The sequence below is a fragment of the Oncorhynchus mykiss genome, chromosome 15 (genome assembly GCF_013265735.2).
Source record: "Oncorhynchus mykiss isolate Arlee chromosome 15, USDA_OmykA_1.1, whole genome shotgun sequence".
NCBI lineage: Eukaryota > Metazoa > Chordata > Actinopteri > Salmoniformes > Salmonidae > Oncorhynchus > Oncorhynchus mykiss.
This window is the reverse complement of record NC_048579.1, coordinates 31,254,821-31,270,443: the sequence shown is the minus strand read 5'-3', so window position 1 is coordinate 31,270,443 and position 15,623 is coordinate 31,254,821. Positions and strand designations below refer to the sequence as shown.

General features: G+C 41.7%; 1 protein-coding gene across 3 annotated transcripts in view; it reads left to right on the top strand.

The window, feature by feature from the left end:
• Positions 1-15,623, top strand: part of esyt2b (extended synaptotagmin-like protein 2b) — a 49,565-nt gene that overhangs the window by 16,734 nt on the left and 17,208 nt on the right. For all 3 annotated transcript variants that reach the window (XM_021563063.2, XM_021563061.2, XM_021563060.2), the window contains exons 7-12: positions 787-842; positions 8,897-9,017; positions 10,219-10,395; positions 10,673-10,755; positions 13,019-13,067; positions 13,453-13,542. In XM_021563063.2, the coding sequence (XP_021418738.1) occupies positions 787-842; positions 8,897-9,017; positions 10,219-10,395; positions 10,673-10,755; positions 13,019-13,067; positions 13,453-13,542 (576 nt within the window). The remainder of the gene's footprint in view (positions 1-786; positions 843-8,896; positions 9,018-10,218; positions 10,396-10,672; positions 10,756-13,018; positions 13,068-13,452; positions 13,543-15,623) is intronic.

The following is a 15,623-nucleotide window of genomic DNA, read 5'->3' as shown; positions in this document are numbered from 1 at the left end:
TATACAGAAGTGGTTCCAGAGGATTGTTTTTGTAATAAATCTTTCAGCAGGTCAAGTGTTTGTCCAATCTGTGGCCTGGTATCTCTGGTGTCAGTGACCTGGGTATTACTCATATACATACTGTACAAGGCTGTGTGTCCCCATTTCAACAGTAGGCGAGATAAGAGACAGCTGAAACAAGTGAAACAATTAAGTACAGTATTTAACTATAGGGTAGCCTGGTGGAACCAACCTGATTCCGGCGTTCAACACACAATGGTGAACTTAGCCTGGTGGAAATAGCCTTTACCGCTAACTTTCGGGTAAAACTAGGGCACAATTGCAGCTAAAAACATGCTTGTGTTGACACGCCAGCTTGTCTTATTTTAGTGTGTAAAAAAATGTCAGGTTTCCTATGAAATTTGTTTATTTTAGCAAGAGGCAAGGCAATTAGCTTTCTTTCTTGGCTTCTGTTTCACTTTGCTGCACTCTCCATTGTCAGAATGCTATCTTTTGTTTTTAATCGTCAAGAGATTTGCACCAACACACTGTCACTCACTCGGATGACTGAGTCACATAACAATGAAGTTAAGTGCTTGAATCAATTAAGATCATTTATTTGATCTCCCCACTCCTTCTGGCTGGTGTCCCGCTCTGCATTTTTCCTTTTTTTATTATGATGGGCTTTGTTTTTAGATCACTTAAAGTAAGTAAAAAGAAAAGCACTGGTGTCAAATGAATCTTTCTAAGTACAGCATGTTCTTCCAGTTTCCAGACAGCTAAATCCTTTCTTTTGTTTTTATCTAGCTTCTGGAAATCAACTGGACAGGCCTCACCAATATACTAGACATTCCTGGGCTGAAGTAAGTAAACTGCGTCTCTTTTGTGCTCCAGCGTGAAGTTTCCCCAAGCGACAGACCTAGGATCAGCTTCCCCTCCCCCAATTCTAACCACCGTTAGTGCACAGCAAATTCTCCAGAGTACAAAAGACCCACTGAGTGTAAGACATGGACTGTATTTCTGATTGGAGTGAGAATGGGATGGCCTCCAATGGGCTTGATCACTTTCATTCTTTTTTATTTTTGACAAAGGTCAGTCATCGGAGAACATTGAAGTAATAGTATGTAGTATGGTTCTAGGAACAAAGTAAAGAAGTGTCAGTTAAACCTAAATCCACAACAAGCTGTGATTACTCTGGCACAATTCATCAATACACATTTCCCATATAATGCTACTCAAAAGGGTGATATAAGTAGCAATACTGAAATGGCTTAAACTTAAATGAATAATATGTCAAATGCTGACGCTAAGTAGCCATAGGCAAACAATAGGGCAGTAGAGCATCAAAAGAAAAGTTCAAGAACATTGTCTGATAACCCAGAAACTATAGAACAAATCAAAGTACATAGTAAGACAAACTCACTCACTTTTGTTCAATGACGCATACTGCTGATCCTCAGATGATGGCTGCTGTTCAATTCATTGTTTGGTCTGGTCAGGGAGGAAGAGGAAGAGAGAGGAGAAGGGTGCAATTGCGGCCTGCAATTTGGGGCGTTCCTGCATCTGCATTGATACATTTTTAAGCTAAGTCAGGAGGGTGGCGGGGGCGCTCCAGTACAGTAGATGGCGTTAATGCACAATAATGTTGGATGCCAGCGGCCGATAAACCCCACAGAAGAGAGGGCGGGGGCGACAACGGTAGCTAGCTAGCCGTACACCTGTAGGCAGTTTTCTTCGTCCCCGCCTGTTGGGCACTGTTTTCCCACAGTTCTGTTAACGTTGGCGATTGCAGGTGTTCAGCAGGTGGGAGTGAAGGACACTCTGTGCTATCTTAGTGGTTAAGGGCGCTGTACTGCAGCGCCAGCTGTGCCACCAGAGACTCTGGGTTCGCTCCCAGGCTCTGTCGTAACCAGCCGCGACCGGGAGGTCCGGCGACGCACAATTGGCATAGCGTCGTCCGGGTTAGGGAGGGCTTGGCCGGTAGGGATATCCTTGTCTCATCGCGCACCAGCGACTCCTGTGGCGGGCCGGGCACAGTGCACGCTAACCAAGGTTGCCAGGTGCGCGGTGTTTCCTCTGACACATTGGTGCGGCTGGCTTCCGGGTTGGATGCGCGCTGTGTTAAGAAGCAGTGCGGCTTGGTTGGGTTGTGTATCGGAGGACGCATGACTTTCAACCTTCGTCTCTCCCGAGCCCGTACAGGAGTTGTAGCGATGAGACAAGATAGTAGCTACTAATTGGAAACCACGAAATTGGGGAGAAAAAGGGGGTAAAATAAAAAAAATAATGGAAGTGTTGAGTCTGTGGAGCCATGTACAGTCGTGGCCAAAAGTTCTGAGAATACTGAAGTATAATTACAAGCATTTCAGAAGTGTCAAAGGCTTTTATTGACAATTACATGACAATTACCCTTCTTTTTCAAGACCTCTGCAATCCGCCCTTGCATGATGTCAGTTAACTTCTGGGCTACATCCTGACTGATGGCAGCCCATTCTTGCATAATCAATGCTTGGAGTTTATCAGAATGTGTGGGTTTTTGTTTGTCCACCCGCCTCTTGAGGATTGACCACAAGTTCTCAATGGGATTAAGGTCTGGGGAGTTTCCTGGCCATGGACCCAAAATATCGATGTTTTGTTCCCCGAGCCACTTAGTTATCACTTTTGCCTTATGGCAAGGTGCTCCATCATGCTGGAAAAGGCATTGTTCGTCACCAAACTGTTCCTGGATGGTTGGGAGAAGTTGCTCTCGTGGATGTGTTGGTACCATTCTTTATTCATGGCTGTGTTCTTAGGCAAAATTGTGAGGGAGCCTACTCCCTTGACTGAGAAGCAACCACACACATGAATGGTCTCAGGATGCTTTACTGTTGGCATGACACAGGACTGATGGTAGCGCTCACCTTGTCTTCTCCAGACAAGCTTTTTTCCGGATGCCCCAAACAATCGGAAAGGGGATTCATCAGAGAAAATGACTTTACCCCAGTCGTCAGCAGTTCAATCCCTGTACCTTTTGCAGAATATCAGTCTGTCCCTGATGTTTTTCCTGGAGAGAAGTGGCTTCTTTGCTGCCCTTCTTGACACCAGGACATCCTCCAAAAGTCTTTGCCTCACTGTGCGTGCAGATGCACTCACACCTGCCTGCTGCCATGCCTGAGCAAGCTCTGTACTGGTGGTGCCCCAATCCTGCAGCTGAATCAACACCAGGAGATGGTCCTGGTGCTTGCTGGACTTTCTTGGGCGACCTGAAGCCTTCTTCACCACAATTTAACCGCTCTCCTTGACGTTCTTGATGATCCGATAAATGGTTGATTTAGGTGCAATCTTACTGGCAGCAATATCCTTGCCTGTGAAGCCCTTTTTGAGCAAAGCAATGATGACGGCACGTGTTTCCTTGCCGGTAACCATGTTTGACATAGGAAGAACAATGATTCCAAGCACCACCCTCCTTTTGAAGCTTCCAGTCTGTTATTCAAACTCAATCAGCATGACAGAGTGATCTCCAGCCTTGTTCTCGTCAACACTCACACCTGTGTTAACGAGAGAATCACTGACATGATGTCAGCTGGTCCTTTTGTGGCCGGGCTGAAATGCAGTGGAAATGTTTTTTGGGGATTCAGTTCATTTGCATGGAAAAAAGGGACTTTGAAATGAATTGCAATTCATCTGATCACTCTTCATAACATTCTGGAGTATATGCAAATTACCATCATACAAACTGAGGCAGCAGACTTTGTGAAAATTTATATTTGTGTCATTCTCAAAACTTTCGGCCACGACTGTAGAAACAGGAATAGTGTTCAACGAACACACAAACATAACAATGGTCATTATGGCAAAACAGTTCTATTTTTGTTTCATCAGACCAGAGGAAATTTCTCCAAAAAGTAGGATCTTTGTCCCCATGTGCAGTTGCAAACCGTATTCAGGCTTTTTTTATGGCATGTTTTGGAACAGTGGCTTCTTCCTTGCTGAGCAGCCTTTCAGGTTGCGTCGATATAGGACTTGTTTTTACTGTGGATATAGATACTTTTCTACCGGTTTCCTTCAGCATCTTCACAAGGTCCTTTGCTGTTGTTCTGTGATTGATTTGCACTTTTCGCACCAAAATAGGTTCATCTCTAGGAGACAGAACACGTCTCCTTCCTGAGCTGTATGATGGCTGCTTGGTCCCATGGTGTTTATGCTTGCGTACTATTGTTTGTACAGATGAACGTGGTACTTTCAGACTTGACTGATTTCTTTTGATTTTCCAATGATGTCAAGCAAAGAGGCATTGCGTTTAAAGGTAGGCTGTGTAATACATCCACAGGTACACCTCCAATTGACTCAAATGATGTCAATTAGCCTATCAGAAGCTTCTAGAGCCATGACATCATTTTCTGGAATTTTCCAATCTGTTTAAAGGCACAGTCAACTTAGTGTAAACAATTGTTGTGTCGTGCACAAAGGAGATGTCCTAACCGACTTGCCAAAACTATAGTTTGTTAACAAGAAATTTGTGGAGTTGTTAAAAAACTAGTTTTAATGACTCCAACATAAGTGTATGTAAACTTCAACTGTATATATATATACACACACACATATGTTGTTTTGCTTTATACAACGCCCTGAAACTCATGGTTTACAGGTCACATCAGGCCTGTAAATCATATTATGCTGGCTTGCAATGTGATGTGTAATTCCTATTGGGGATATCCAACTTCTGGAATATTTTATCACCTGCAACTTGTATTCAGAATACTGCCAGAGTTAAGAAGACAGTTATGAGAATACCTAACTCATCTAAAATGGAACAATCATTTCAGTATGGATGAATGCAACAACCATGTCTCTGTCACTAACAAATACAGTCATGAGTGGTAACTCTGAAATGTACTCGAAAATCAAGGAACTCTGCGAAATATTTGAATAAGGCTTTTACACAAAGCAGTGTGTTAATTTAACACTGTTCTGGTGTCTAAATGGCTCCACATACTCAACACTTTCAGTGTCAATTAAAAAGATGTTAACACTGGAGAATTTGCTGTGTGGGGAAAATCGAAAACTGACCCCAGATCACCGTCTTGGAGCAACTTCACCCTACACCTTCTTTTGTCAGGCCAAGCTTTCACCTAATCACCTAACTAATGTGATTAGTTCCCCTACAGGTTTTATTGCAGGTATTCTCCTCTTGGGGTTGTTGTATGTGATTGGAGAATTTTTTTTAAGGTCGCAGGAGGACGACTGCTAGACGACAGCTAGAGTGACCATCGCCCTACGGCTTTTAGGCTTTCGAGCTTTCAGTCCATTAAATGCTCATCGCAACACATGCCTGCCTGACAGGGCTAAAAAAAATCTCACACAGCTCAGAAAGCAAGAAGGTTTTTACGGTTGAGCAAGATGTCATTTTCATTATAAACTCATCTCTGACTTATATATATTTAAATTGGGCCACTCCACCAGCTCTCTGGGGTAGCTAAAAGACTCTACATCCGTACATCTCTCAAATCTAAAATTATGGGGTAATGGGGAGGGGACTTGGGGATTTCTTAGGGCTAATTTACATAAAAGGTGTGCATTGGATGATCTGCATATTAAGAGTAATTGTTAAGCTTTAGTGTAGAATAGAGTAGACTGTAAAGACTTATTGGCTAATAATAACAATAATATATTGTTTTATCTTTAAAATATTTTGGGGTGTGGCAGTGCTATTACTTGCATTGAATTCCAAAGGGGGAAATTGGATTTGTCACCACTCACTAGCAATGCACAAACAGCAACAACATACACATCCGAGTCACATAGACACATAAATAGAGCACTGATGGCTGGTGAAACAAGCACAATTCATGACTTCCATAAGCCAATGGATTCAATAGAATAGATTTCCCTCTTATGGTAAAGGGACCAATGTAATGTTCTCATGGCATTCAAAGAGCAGATATCCTTTGCCATCTCTGCAGATCTGGGCATAATTTGTATTATCAACAGTCAATTCTTAGTTTCTATATTGTTGTGAGTTGACAGTGATTCTGGTGTTTAAACCTTATTAGCGCTACTGCGGCGGTGGAAAATGTCCCTAATAAAGATTTCGTGGTACGGTCACTCTCCTCCTCACAGTCTATTGATTTAGACACGGGTGTTGACACATCCGCAGCTCAGTGATGGAAATCATCTCCCTGATTCTACAGAGCACTAACCGCCCATCCCCCCAACCGCTATTTCTCTGTAGGGGTGTAATAGATCTGTGCAGTCAGTACACTGTGAGCCTGTTTGTGGAGGCTCAGTGGCATGTGCTAGGTTCATGGGCTAGGGGATTGGGGGGGAGCTGCGCCTGCCTCTGGGTTAGTGACAGGACAGGACAGGCCCGGGCAGCAGAAAAAAAGACAGTCTCAGAGACTAGCTTCCAACCACAAGCAATAGACAGTGCCAGCTGCATGTTGGAGGGGTGGAGTCCACTGTGTCACAGAGTAGATAAAACCCTCCACCCTTTCCAAAGACCCCCCCTCCTCTCACTCACTCTCTCTTTTTCCCTCTCCCCCCCTCTCACTCTCATATCCCCTTGATGTTATTCAACACAGGTTGTCTGACAATTGTAGTGTTATTATTTTTACTTTTGGAGTACGGCCTAGCTCTGTGTACCACTGCAAGGTCAGGGGAACAATAACAGCTGATACTGCATGAAGCTCTCTACGTGTGTGTGTGTGTGTGTGTGTGTGTGTGTGTGTGTGTGTGTGTGTGTGTGTGTGTGTGTGTGTGTGTGTGTGTGTGTGTGTGTGTGTGTGTGTGTGTGTGTGTGTGTGTGTGTGTGTGTGTGTGTGTGTGTGTGTGTGTGTGTGTGTGTGTGTGTGTGTGTGTGTGTGTGTGTGTGCTACATGTGAATGATCACATACTAAAGAAGAATCATGTTCCCTGTAATTCTGCTCCCAGAGAAGTGCTCTAGCTTTCTGCTCAGCTGTAAGAGAAATTATAGGATAAATTGATACATATGTTTCTTGGGAAGCCTTCTTAGAGAAATGAGAGCGAGAAAAAGTTAAGGAATGGGGGACATAAAAATCTGTTTCATTTTTACAGATTGCTTAATTCCTCTCATACATTTTATTTCTGTTTACAGAATCGTACCCAAGTGGATAGCTTGAAGGTTAACAGAACATTTCTCAGCAGTTACGAGACCAGTCTTAGCTATCGACTTCCCTTACAAGGCATTGTCATTCTTAGGTTGTAAGACCTCCTGCTCAGTGACACTCTCACTGCTACAGTTGCAAGAAAAAGTTTGTGAACCATTTGGAATGACCTGGATTTCTGCACTGATTACTCATAAAATGTGGTCTGATCTTCATCTGAGTCACAATAATAGACTAACACGATCTGACTAAACTAATAACACACAAACAGTTGTACTCTTCAAATTGTTATTGAAGACACTGAGTAATCATTCACAGTGCAGGCTGGAAAAACCTCTGCGTTAACGTCTTCTCCAAAAGCTATTTGGAGTAGTGCGTCTCGAATAAAGATATGAGATTGGAGGTGTGGGTTGCACAGGTGCCCTGCCCTTTAAATAAAGGCACACAAAGCCTGGTTACTGACAAATCTGTTCTTCTCCAGAAAGATTGGTTTGTGTGAACCGTGCCTCAATCCCAAAAACTTTCACAGGACCTTAGAAGACACATTATAGAGATGCACAAAGCTGAAAAAGGTTACAAAAGCATTGCTGAAGACCTTCGGTGTTCATCAGTCCACGGTGAGACAAATTGTCTACAAACGGAGAAGATTCAGGACTGTTGCTACTCTCCCTAGGAGAGCACAAAGGGCAATCCTGAAAGAGGTGAGAAAGGAACCCAAGGGTAACAGCAACAGACCTCCAGAAAACTCTACAAACAACAAAAGTCTGTGTTCATATGTCCACTATCAGAAAAACACTGAATAGCATTGGTGTTCATGGAAGGACACCACCAAGGAAATCAATGCTGTCTAAAAAAAAAAGAAGTTTGCCCAAGATCACCTGGATGTTCCACAACGCTTCTGGGAAAATGTGCTGTGGACAGATGAGACAAAAGATGGAACTTTTTGGGGAAAAATGCACAACGCTATGTGTGAAGGAAAAAGGGCTCTGCACACCAACACCAAAACCTCATCCCAACTGTGAAGCATGTTGGAGGGAGCATCATGGTTTGGGGCTGCTTTGCTGCCTCAGGGCCTGGACGCCTTGCAATCATTGATGGAACAATGAATTCAAAAGTGTATCAAGACATTTTACAGGAGAATGTCAGGGCAGCAGTCCATGACCTCAAGCTTAAGAGAGGTTGTTGGGTGATGCAACAAGACAATGACCCAAAGCGCACAAGTAAATCAACTAAAGAATGTCTGAAAAGGAAGAAGATTCGTGTTTTGGAATGTCCTGACCTTAACCCAATGGAGATGCTGTGGCATGACCTGAAGAGGGCTGTGCAATAAAGACAAACCAGAAATATTGATGAACTGAAACAGATTTGTAGGAAGAAATGGTTCGGAATTCCTCCTCAACAGTGTGCAAGTCTTATAAGCAGCTACAGGAATCGTTTGGGAGGATCTACAAGTTACTACATTCAAGGGTTCACTTACTTTTTCAGGCCTGCACTGTGAATGATTACTCAATATCTTCAATAAAAATGTGACAAGTACAACTGTTTGTATTACTAGTTTAGTCAGATTGTGTTGCCTATTATTGTGACTTAGATTAAGATCAGACCACATTTTATGAGTAATCAATGCAGAAATCGAGGTCATTTCAAAGGATTTACTCCCAACAACATGCTTGAACCTCTTACAATGTTCCCACCATCTTATAAAACAGAAAAAGACATGTTCCTTTGTGCTAAACTGAGATTAGGTGAGAATAATCTCGTCCAAAAGTCGTACTCACTGATTGTTGGGCTTGGTTGTGTTTTGTTTTTCCCAGTGGCTTCTCAGACAGTCTGATTCAGGACATCATCTACAGCTACCTGGTGTTGCCCAACCGCATCACTATCCCACTGGTGGGAGATATAGAACTGGCTCAGCTACGCTTCCCTATGCCAAAGGTACTGCAGCCGTTCACCTATCCTATATCTAACGATTCATATCATTATCATATTTCAGACATTAATTAGAAGAACACATTTTTGGGGGATTTTGTTTAGTATTTTGGCACGCACAATTTTTGGGACCATATCAACAATGGACTATTAAACAAATACTAAAATATGTTTTTGAGTAAAGTAACCCTTTAATTAACAGTGTTTGTATTAGCAGAGCCTACCCGTCTGCCACCAAATCCATCATTTGAAGTTGGAATTGTTTTGTGGACCCCAGGAAGAGTAGCTGATGCTTTTGCAGCGGCTAATGGGGATCCTAATAAAATACCAAATATTCTACATGTATGATGATCCTGATAGGTAGTGATGGAGCAACAAAGCTTCCTGAAGCTTTTCAGGTTTTCAGGCCAATTGTGTCAAAAAAAAGCTTACTCGAGGCTTTGATCAACACAGTGTACACTAGTGGCACCTGCTGGTCAAAAAAGGGACATTTAATTAACCTCAAAAGTAGACTTATGTCAAGATGAAACTACCTTCCACGAAATTGGTTTCTACAGTATGTAGATCCAGCTATAGGCCTTCACACCAAATGAATGTGAAAGTTAAGTATCATCTAATTCCCTGGTTTTCCTGGTTTTATTCAGTGCTTATCTTTTCCATTAATTTGTGGTGGAGGCCTATAGATGGATCTACACAACCGATGTTGTGGTACATGGTTTCATCTTGACTAAAGATTAGAGGTCTTTAGAGGTCAGAAGTCATTGGACAAACTTTTATATGCAAGTGCAATGTCCCTTTAAAAATTTTTACTGCGGTGGGCTAAATCAGGGTCACACAGAGTGATTCTTAAACAAATCTACTTTGAAACAAAAGTATACACCTTATGGGCTTAAAAAAGTAGACACCAGTACCATCAGATATAGAGTTGAAATGTATTCAATTTTGAGTTTAAATCCCAATATTACACTTGATATACATCACAGAAGACTGAAATATAGCGAAACTGTTTGACATAGAAACACTGGATTTTCTTTGTTCAAAAATAATAGATTAATTATGAAATTATGAAAAATATGAATAACCTTCCACCCATGAGGCCAAAGATGGCGCTTTCGGTAATTGACTACTGGAAAGAGCTACAGTGTCGCTGTATTCTATTTTAAAGTGTCAGTTTCCTGAATTGTCCCTGTGCTGTGTATGTCACCAGGGAGTCCTGAGAATTCACTTCCTGGAGGCTCAGGACCTGGAGGGGAAAGATAAATTCCTAGGCGGGCTGATCAAAGGGAAGTCTGACCCCTACGGCGTCCTCCAGATTGGCAACCAGCTCTTCCAGAGCAAGACGGTCAAAGAGAGTCTGCACCCCAAATGGAACGAAGTTTATGAGGTGAACAAAATGAACTGAAAATGAATTCTTCCAATGGCACGTCAACCAAAACCGCAAAATATTGGTTATATTATACAGTAACTACCCCAGGGACAGCAATATAGGGTATGTAGAACCAGATACAACTTACATGTACATATTTCCAACAGTCCAATATTTCCTCTTATTTTTGGCTTTCGTGCTGTTTTACCCATCATGTCATGTTTTACCTTTGGTTGTATTCAATGTGAACTACTGTATCTGAGATTGTATTTAGTTTTGTCCTTGTCCTTGTTAGGCCCTGGTATACGAGCACTCAGGCCAACATCTGGAGATTGAGTTGTTTGATGAGGACCCAGACAAAGATGATTTCCTGGGGAGGTAAGCTCATATCCTGCACTGTAAAACCATTCTGTTATTTTCAAGGTAAATGACTGTTTATGAACTGTATCTTACTGTACAAGCTTAATACAATGGATTAGCATAAATTACATTACATTGTGGGAAAATATTCAACAGCCGGAAAATATTTGATGTATTCTGGACTTTGGACTACTGTAAAATATGCTATGTAAAATACAGTAGAAGTTCACTTACAGTTTTTGTGAATGTTCAAAATAGAATGCCACATAAGGTCATATAAGGTCAACAAAATCAAAGCAAATCCTCTAAAGTAAGAGAGAACATGTTTTTGCTGTATTTCAAATTGCTTGTAATTCCACCCCACAGAATACAGTAGTGTACTGTATTTATGGTGTGGCAAACCCTTTTGACCACTAGTGGGTGCATGTTATTGTTGTTTCTGGCTCATTAACATATTTTGAGGCGTGCCTTGTAAGAGGCGACGTTTGTGCCACCCATTAGTGAGAGTGCTGTACCAATTTAAGTCTTAAACCTTTAATGGTTGAGTATTTGGTCTGTTTTGCCCTATAGTCACTGCCAGGTTGGATGCCTTTGTTTAGTGATGGGAAACCGAGACTTTCTGAAGGCTTTAGGGTTTACACCAAATTGTGCTGAAAAGCTGTTCATTAATCTGAGCTAGTTATGAAGAAACTAAGCTTCCTGACGGTTTGCCAGCCAATTTTGTCAAAAATAGGTTCATTACTACTTTTACTACTTTTACAACTTTTTTACATTAATGGCATCTGCTGCTCAGGAACACACGGCTCAAAAAAGCATGTAATCAATGACATCCGAAGCTTCTTTTGATCAGATCACATGCTTTTTTTGCGTTGCAAAATGCGGAAATCCCACTGATTCCGCCGCGGTGCTGATGCGTTCTTCGACGCAAAGTTGCTTTCAAACACCGACCTCTACTGGACACCTTATTTACCAATTGACTTAGATTGTCTTCGGTGTGTAGTGCCTAAATGGTAGCTCAGTTTACAGTACCTAAATCAGTGGGATCTCGCATTTTGCAACACACGGTTAAAAAAAAAAGTAGTGGTAATGTTTCTTTGAACCTTTCCATCTATGCTTTGAAACTAGCAACCTAGTTGTTTTTTAATTTTTTTTTATACCAAAAAACATTTACAAAAAGACGTTTGCTCCATTGCATGATTTAGGATGTTAGATAAAATAAAAACTGCCTATGCCTGTCGAAACTCATCATTTAAAAGCCAGTGTTTTGAAGAAAACTACTTACAAAAATAAACACGTCTTTATGGGGATTCAAGACAAGAGACTCACTCACCACTGCTCTACAGGCTGATGGTAGTGTGACGTACAAAGCTTCAACCGTCGTCGTCATCACGTGGTATTGTCACTTCGTTACAAGCATCGGTACGTTGTGTCGAATCAGTAGTGCTTTGAAAACCGCATCGAGGCTACGGAGTTACGGGATCAGTCGTCCAATCACTACCTTTCTTAAGGCCTCTAGAAGTGCAAGTTATATACTATACTGTACGGTAAATTACAGGTAGCCAGTTGCCTGTAAGTTACCGTAAACACAACAGGAAATGATTTACAGTGTGTCTTTTTCTTATCACCCCATGCTCACACGGCTTATTAGTCCTCTGCATTGTGAGTTATTGTATCCAATATCAAGCAAATAATCTTATCTAGCCGAAAATATCACACACTTAGCTCTGGTCCAGAGTGTTACGTGCGGCTTGCTGATGCCGAGCCTTCAGCGCTAGCAAACCGCACGTGACGCCCTGGAGCAGAACTATCGCAGACTTAGCATCTACCTTCTCACCAAAAAACCTCCCTCCTATATGTCACAGTGAAGGGTGGCCCCTTGAAAGAGAGAAGAGACGCATTGAAGTATCTGTGATGTACTAGGTATCTGTGATCAGTGTACAATAGTCACATGAGGAGTTGGACCAAAGCTATGCTATCCCCTTGGGATGAGGCCCAAGAAGCAGAGCTTCTGTCCAACTCCTATTGTGACTATTGTACACTGATGACAGATACTTAGTACATCACAGATACTTCAATGCGTCTCTTCTCTCTTTCAAGGTGTGCTGGCTGCGTCCCAAATGGCACCCTATTCCCAATGCATTGCACTACTTTTGAGTGGAGCCCTATTGGCCCCTGACTGGGTCAGAGTGCCAACATGCTGTATCAGTGAATCAATTTGGCTTCTGTTGTGATTAATCCTACCTACTGATTTCTTATCCAATCTTTGTGTCTTCGATTGCAGCCTGATGATCGATATGACGGAGCTTCACAAAGAGCAGAAGGTCGATGAGGTAAATCCACCCGCTGATCCGATACATTTTTTCATCATTTTTTTCATGTGGTTAAAATAAGAAAAATATAATGAAAATAGAACAAGAGGCTTGTCTTCAGTTCTGCACTCGGATAGCGATTTTGCCTTACTATAATATCCTGCCTTCGTCAATTTGAAGATACTGTGTTGTTATCCATCACTCCTACACTACGTCTGGGGAGACGGCCATCCCTGTTGGTGTGATTCACTCACTACTTTACTCTGTTGAGATTTAGGGCATGTAGGTCCCACATATTCCCTATATTGTGCACTACTTCTTTACCAGAGCCCTGGTGAAAAGTAGTGCACCATAAAGATAACAGGGTGCCATTTGAAATGCACCCTTGAACATCCTGTCGTTCTAGTGGTTTGATCTGGAAGAAGTCTCCTCGGGGAAGCTACACTTGAAACTGGAGTGGCTCTCTCTGCTCTCCACCCCTGAAAAGATGGACCAGGTGCAGTATTTGATATGAAATTATTTTATTTACACAGACATTTATTTTGTGCAGCATTCAAAATACTCACAAATCTATATACACTACAAATACACACACTTGTTTTATTTTATTTAACCTTTATTTTATCAGGGAGTCATACTGAGACCAAGGTCTCTTTTACAGATGAGCCCTGAATGATATACACTGTATATGACAGAAAATACACACATCAAAATCTAAATTCAAAATGCAAACAGAAAGGAAATTGGCTTAGAGGCACCAAAACATCACATTTCAGGACATTTTGAAGATTGTTCCACAGATAAGATAAAACAATAAAAGCTGATTTACATAACTGTAGAGACCAAAGGAATTTCCAGAGTTAGCCGTCCCTGAGACTGGGTGCAGTAACTCGTATGTCTAAAGTTTAGTAATGATGTTATGTACAGTGGGAGATTTTGTAAAAGGGCTTTATATATGAAAACATAGGAATGTATCAACCTACGTGACATCAAAGACAGCCGACCAACTTTCTGGTGTAGAATGCAGTGATGAAAACTGTCACCCATAATAATGTTCAGCTCGCTACATGTCCCGAATTATTGCACAACGCTAGCCCAACGCTAGCCTAATGTGATCCACTAATGCTAGCAACCCTCAGGAACAACCACACAGATGTGACAGAGAAAATAAAGGTAGACGGAATGGAATGATGCAAAATGTAAGCTACAAATTGAAGAAAACTTAACACTAAAGTGGCCGTTATAAATGTATGTGGGTATTACTGATGGTGGCTCCTGATAGTGGCTAATATTTAACATGATACAAATTGTACAATAAAATGATGAAAAGCCTGGCTTCTGATTTCTTAACATTTGAAATCATGAAATATAGTTATTCATGTCACTGAGGGAAAGAGGGGTAATGTATGTTTACGTTATGTCAGGATATGTTATTGTTAGCCATCAGGGAATCCTATGGGAGGAGAAGAGACACAGTCTGGTACAAGTCACCATGACAGCCATGAGTTGGGGAGGAGTGAAGATTTTGGGTCAGAGGTCAGGTTAGATGAAGTGAGGAAGAACATATATCACTAATGTTCTGGATAGCAACAGAGGTGTATCGGCTGTTCAGATGTATAAGGAGGGGCTCAGCGTAGGAGAAAGGGTTCAATATCAGTGCGTGTGAATATGTTATTTGTCTTATGCAGCTGTATGACCCAGTGGGTGAATAAACTTGGTTTGAGCTTGATTAAGTGTCCGTTAGTTTTTGTACTCTGTTTATTTAGAACCTAACAATAATGAAAACATTTTAAAGCGCGTACATCAACTCAGCAGGTTCATCCCTACAGAAGCCTATAGCTTGGGTCTCCAAATTTCATGCCACTCAAATTGAGGGCACACAATTAAAATTCGGAATATCAGCACAGCTATTTATAGCCCACTTCGCTTTTGGAAAAGGGGCCACAATACATGTCATGTTGATACGATTTTCAGTTTGCATCCATATGACTGGTTTCACATTCGTGTCCAGAGATCATCAGGAAAAATCATCTAAAACGATTGCAATGTGTATTTACAATCCTCTTCTACAAATGGATTACTCATTGACCTAGCTCTTATCAAATGCGATTGTCAATTATAAATACCACTGCATGGAGAATGCTGTTATTTCTATTGGGAAAAAAGAAAGTAGATCATAGTAGTAGATTTCCCACTTGGTTTGCTCGACCTTATTTACCTTAATTTCTTAGATCTCCACCCCAAAATGAATAGCGGGTGAATAGCATGCTATTCTCATGCTTAAGTTAAAGGTCAGAATACGAATAGAGAGAGAAGTGCATAAAACGGGTCGGAATCGGCCCCATTTAGCACACACAGGCAACCCCTTTTCAATTTGGGTTCTTACCCCCCTTCCCAATCGTATGATAATTCAAGACAGGCCCAGGCGTATATAATGGCATCGTACCAGCAGGCTAGCTTGAACACCTTGACTTAGCCTGTCTCTCTCGGTCTTGCTATTGTCACGTGTATTACATTTAGATGTGAATTAGAAGGCTGCTCACTTCTCCTAGTCCAGTTTGTCTCAGTAGTGACCTC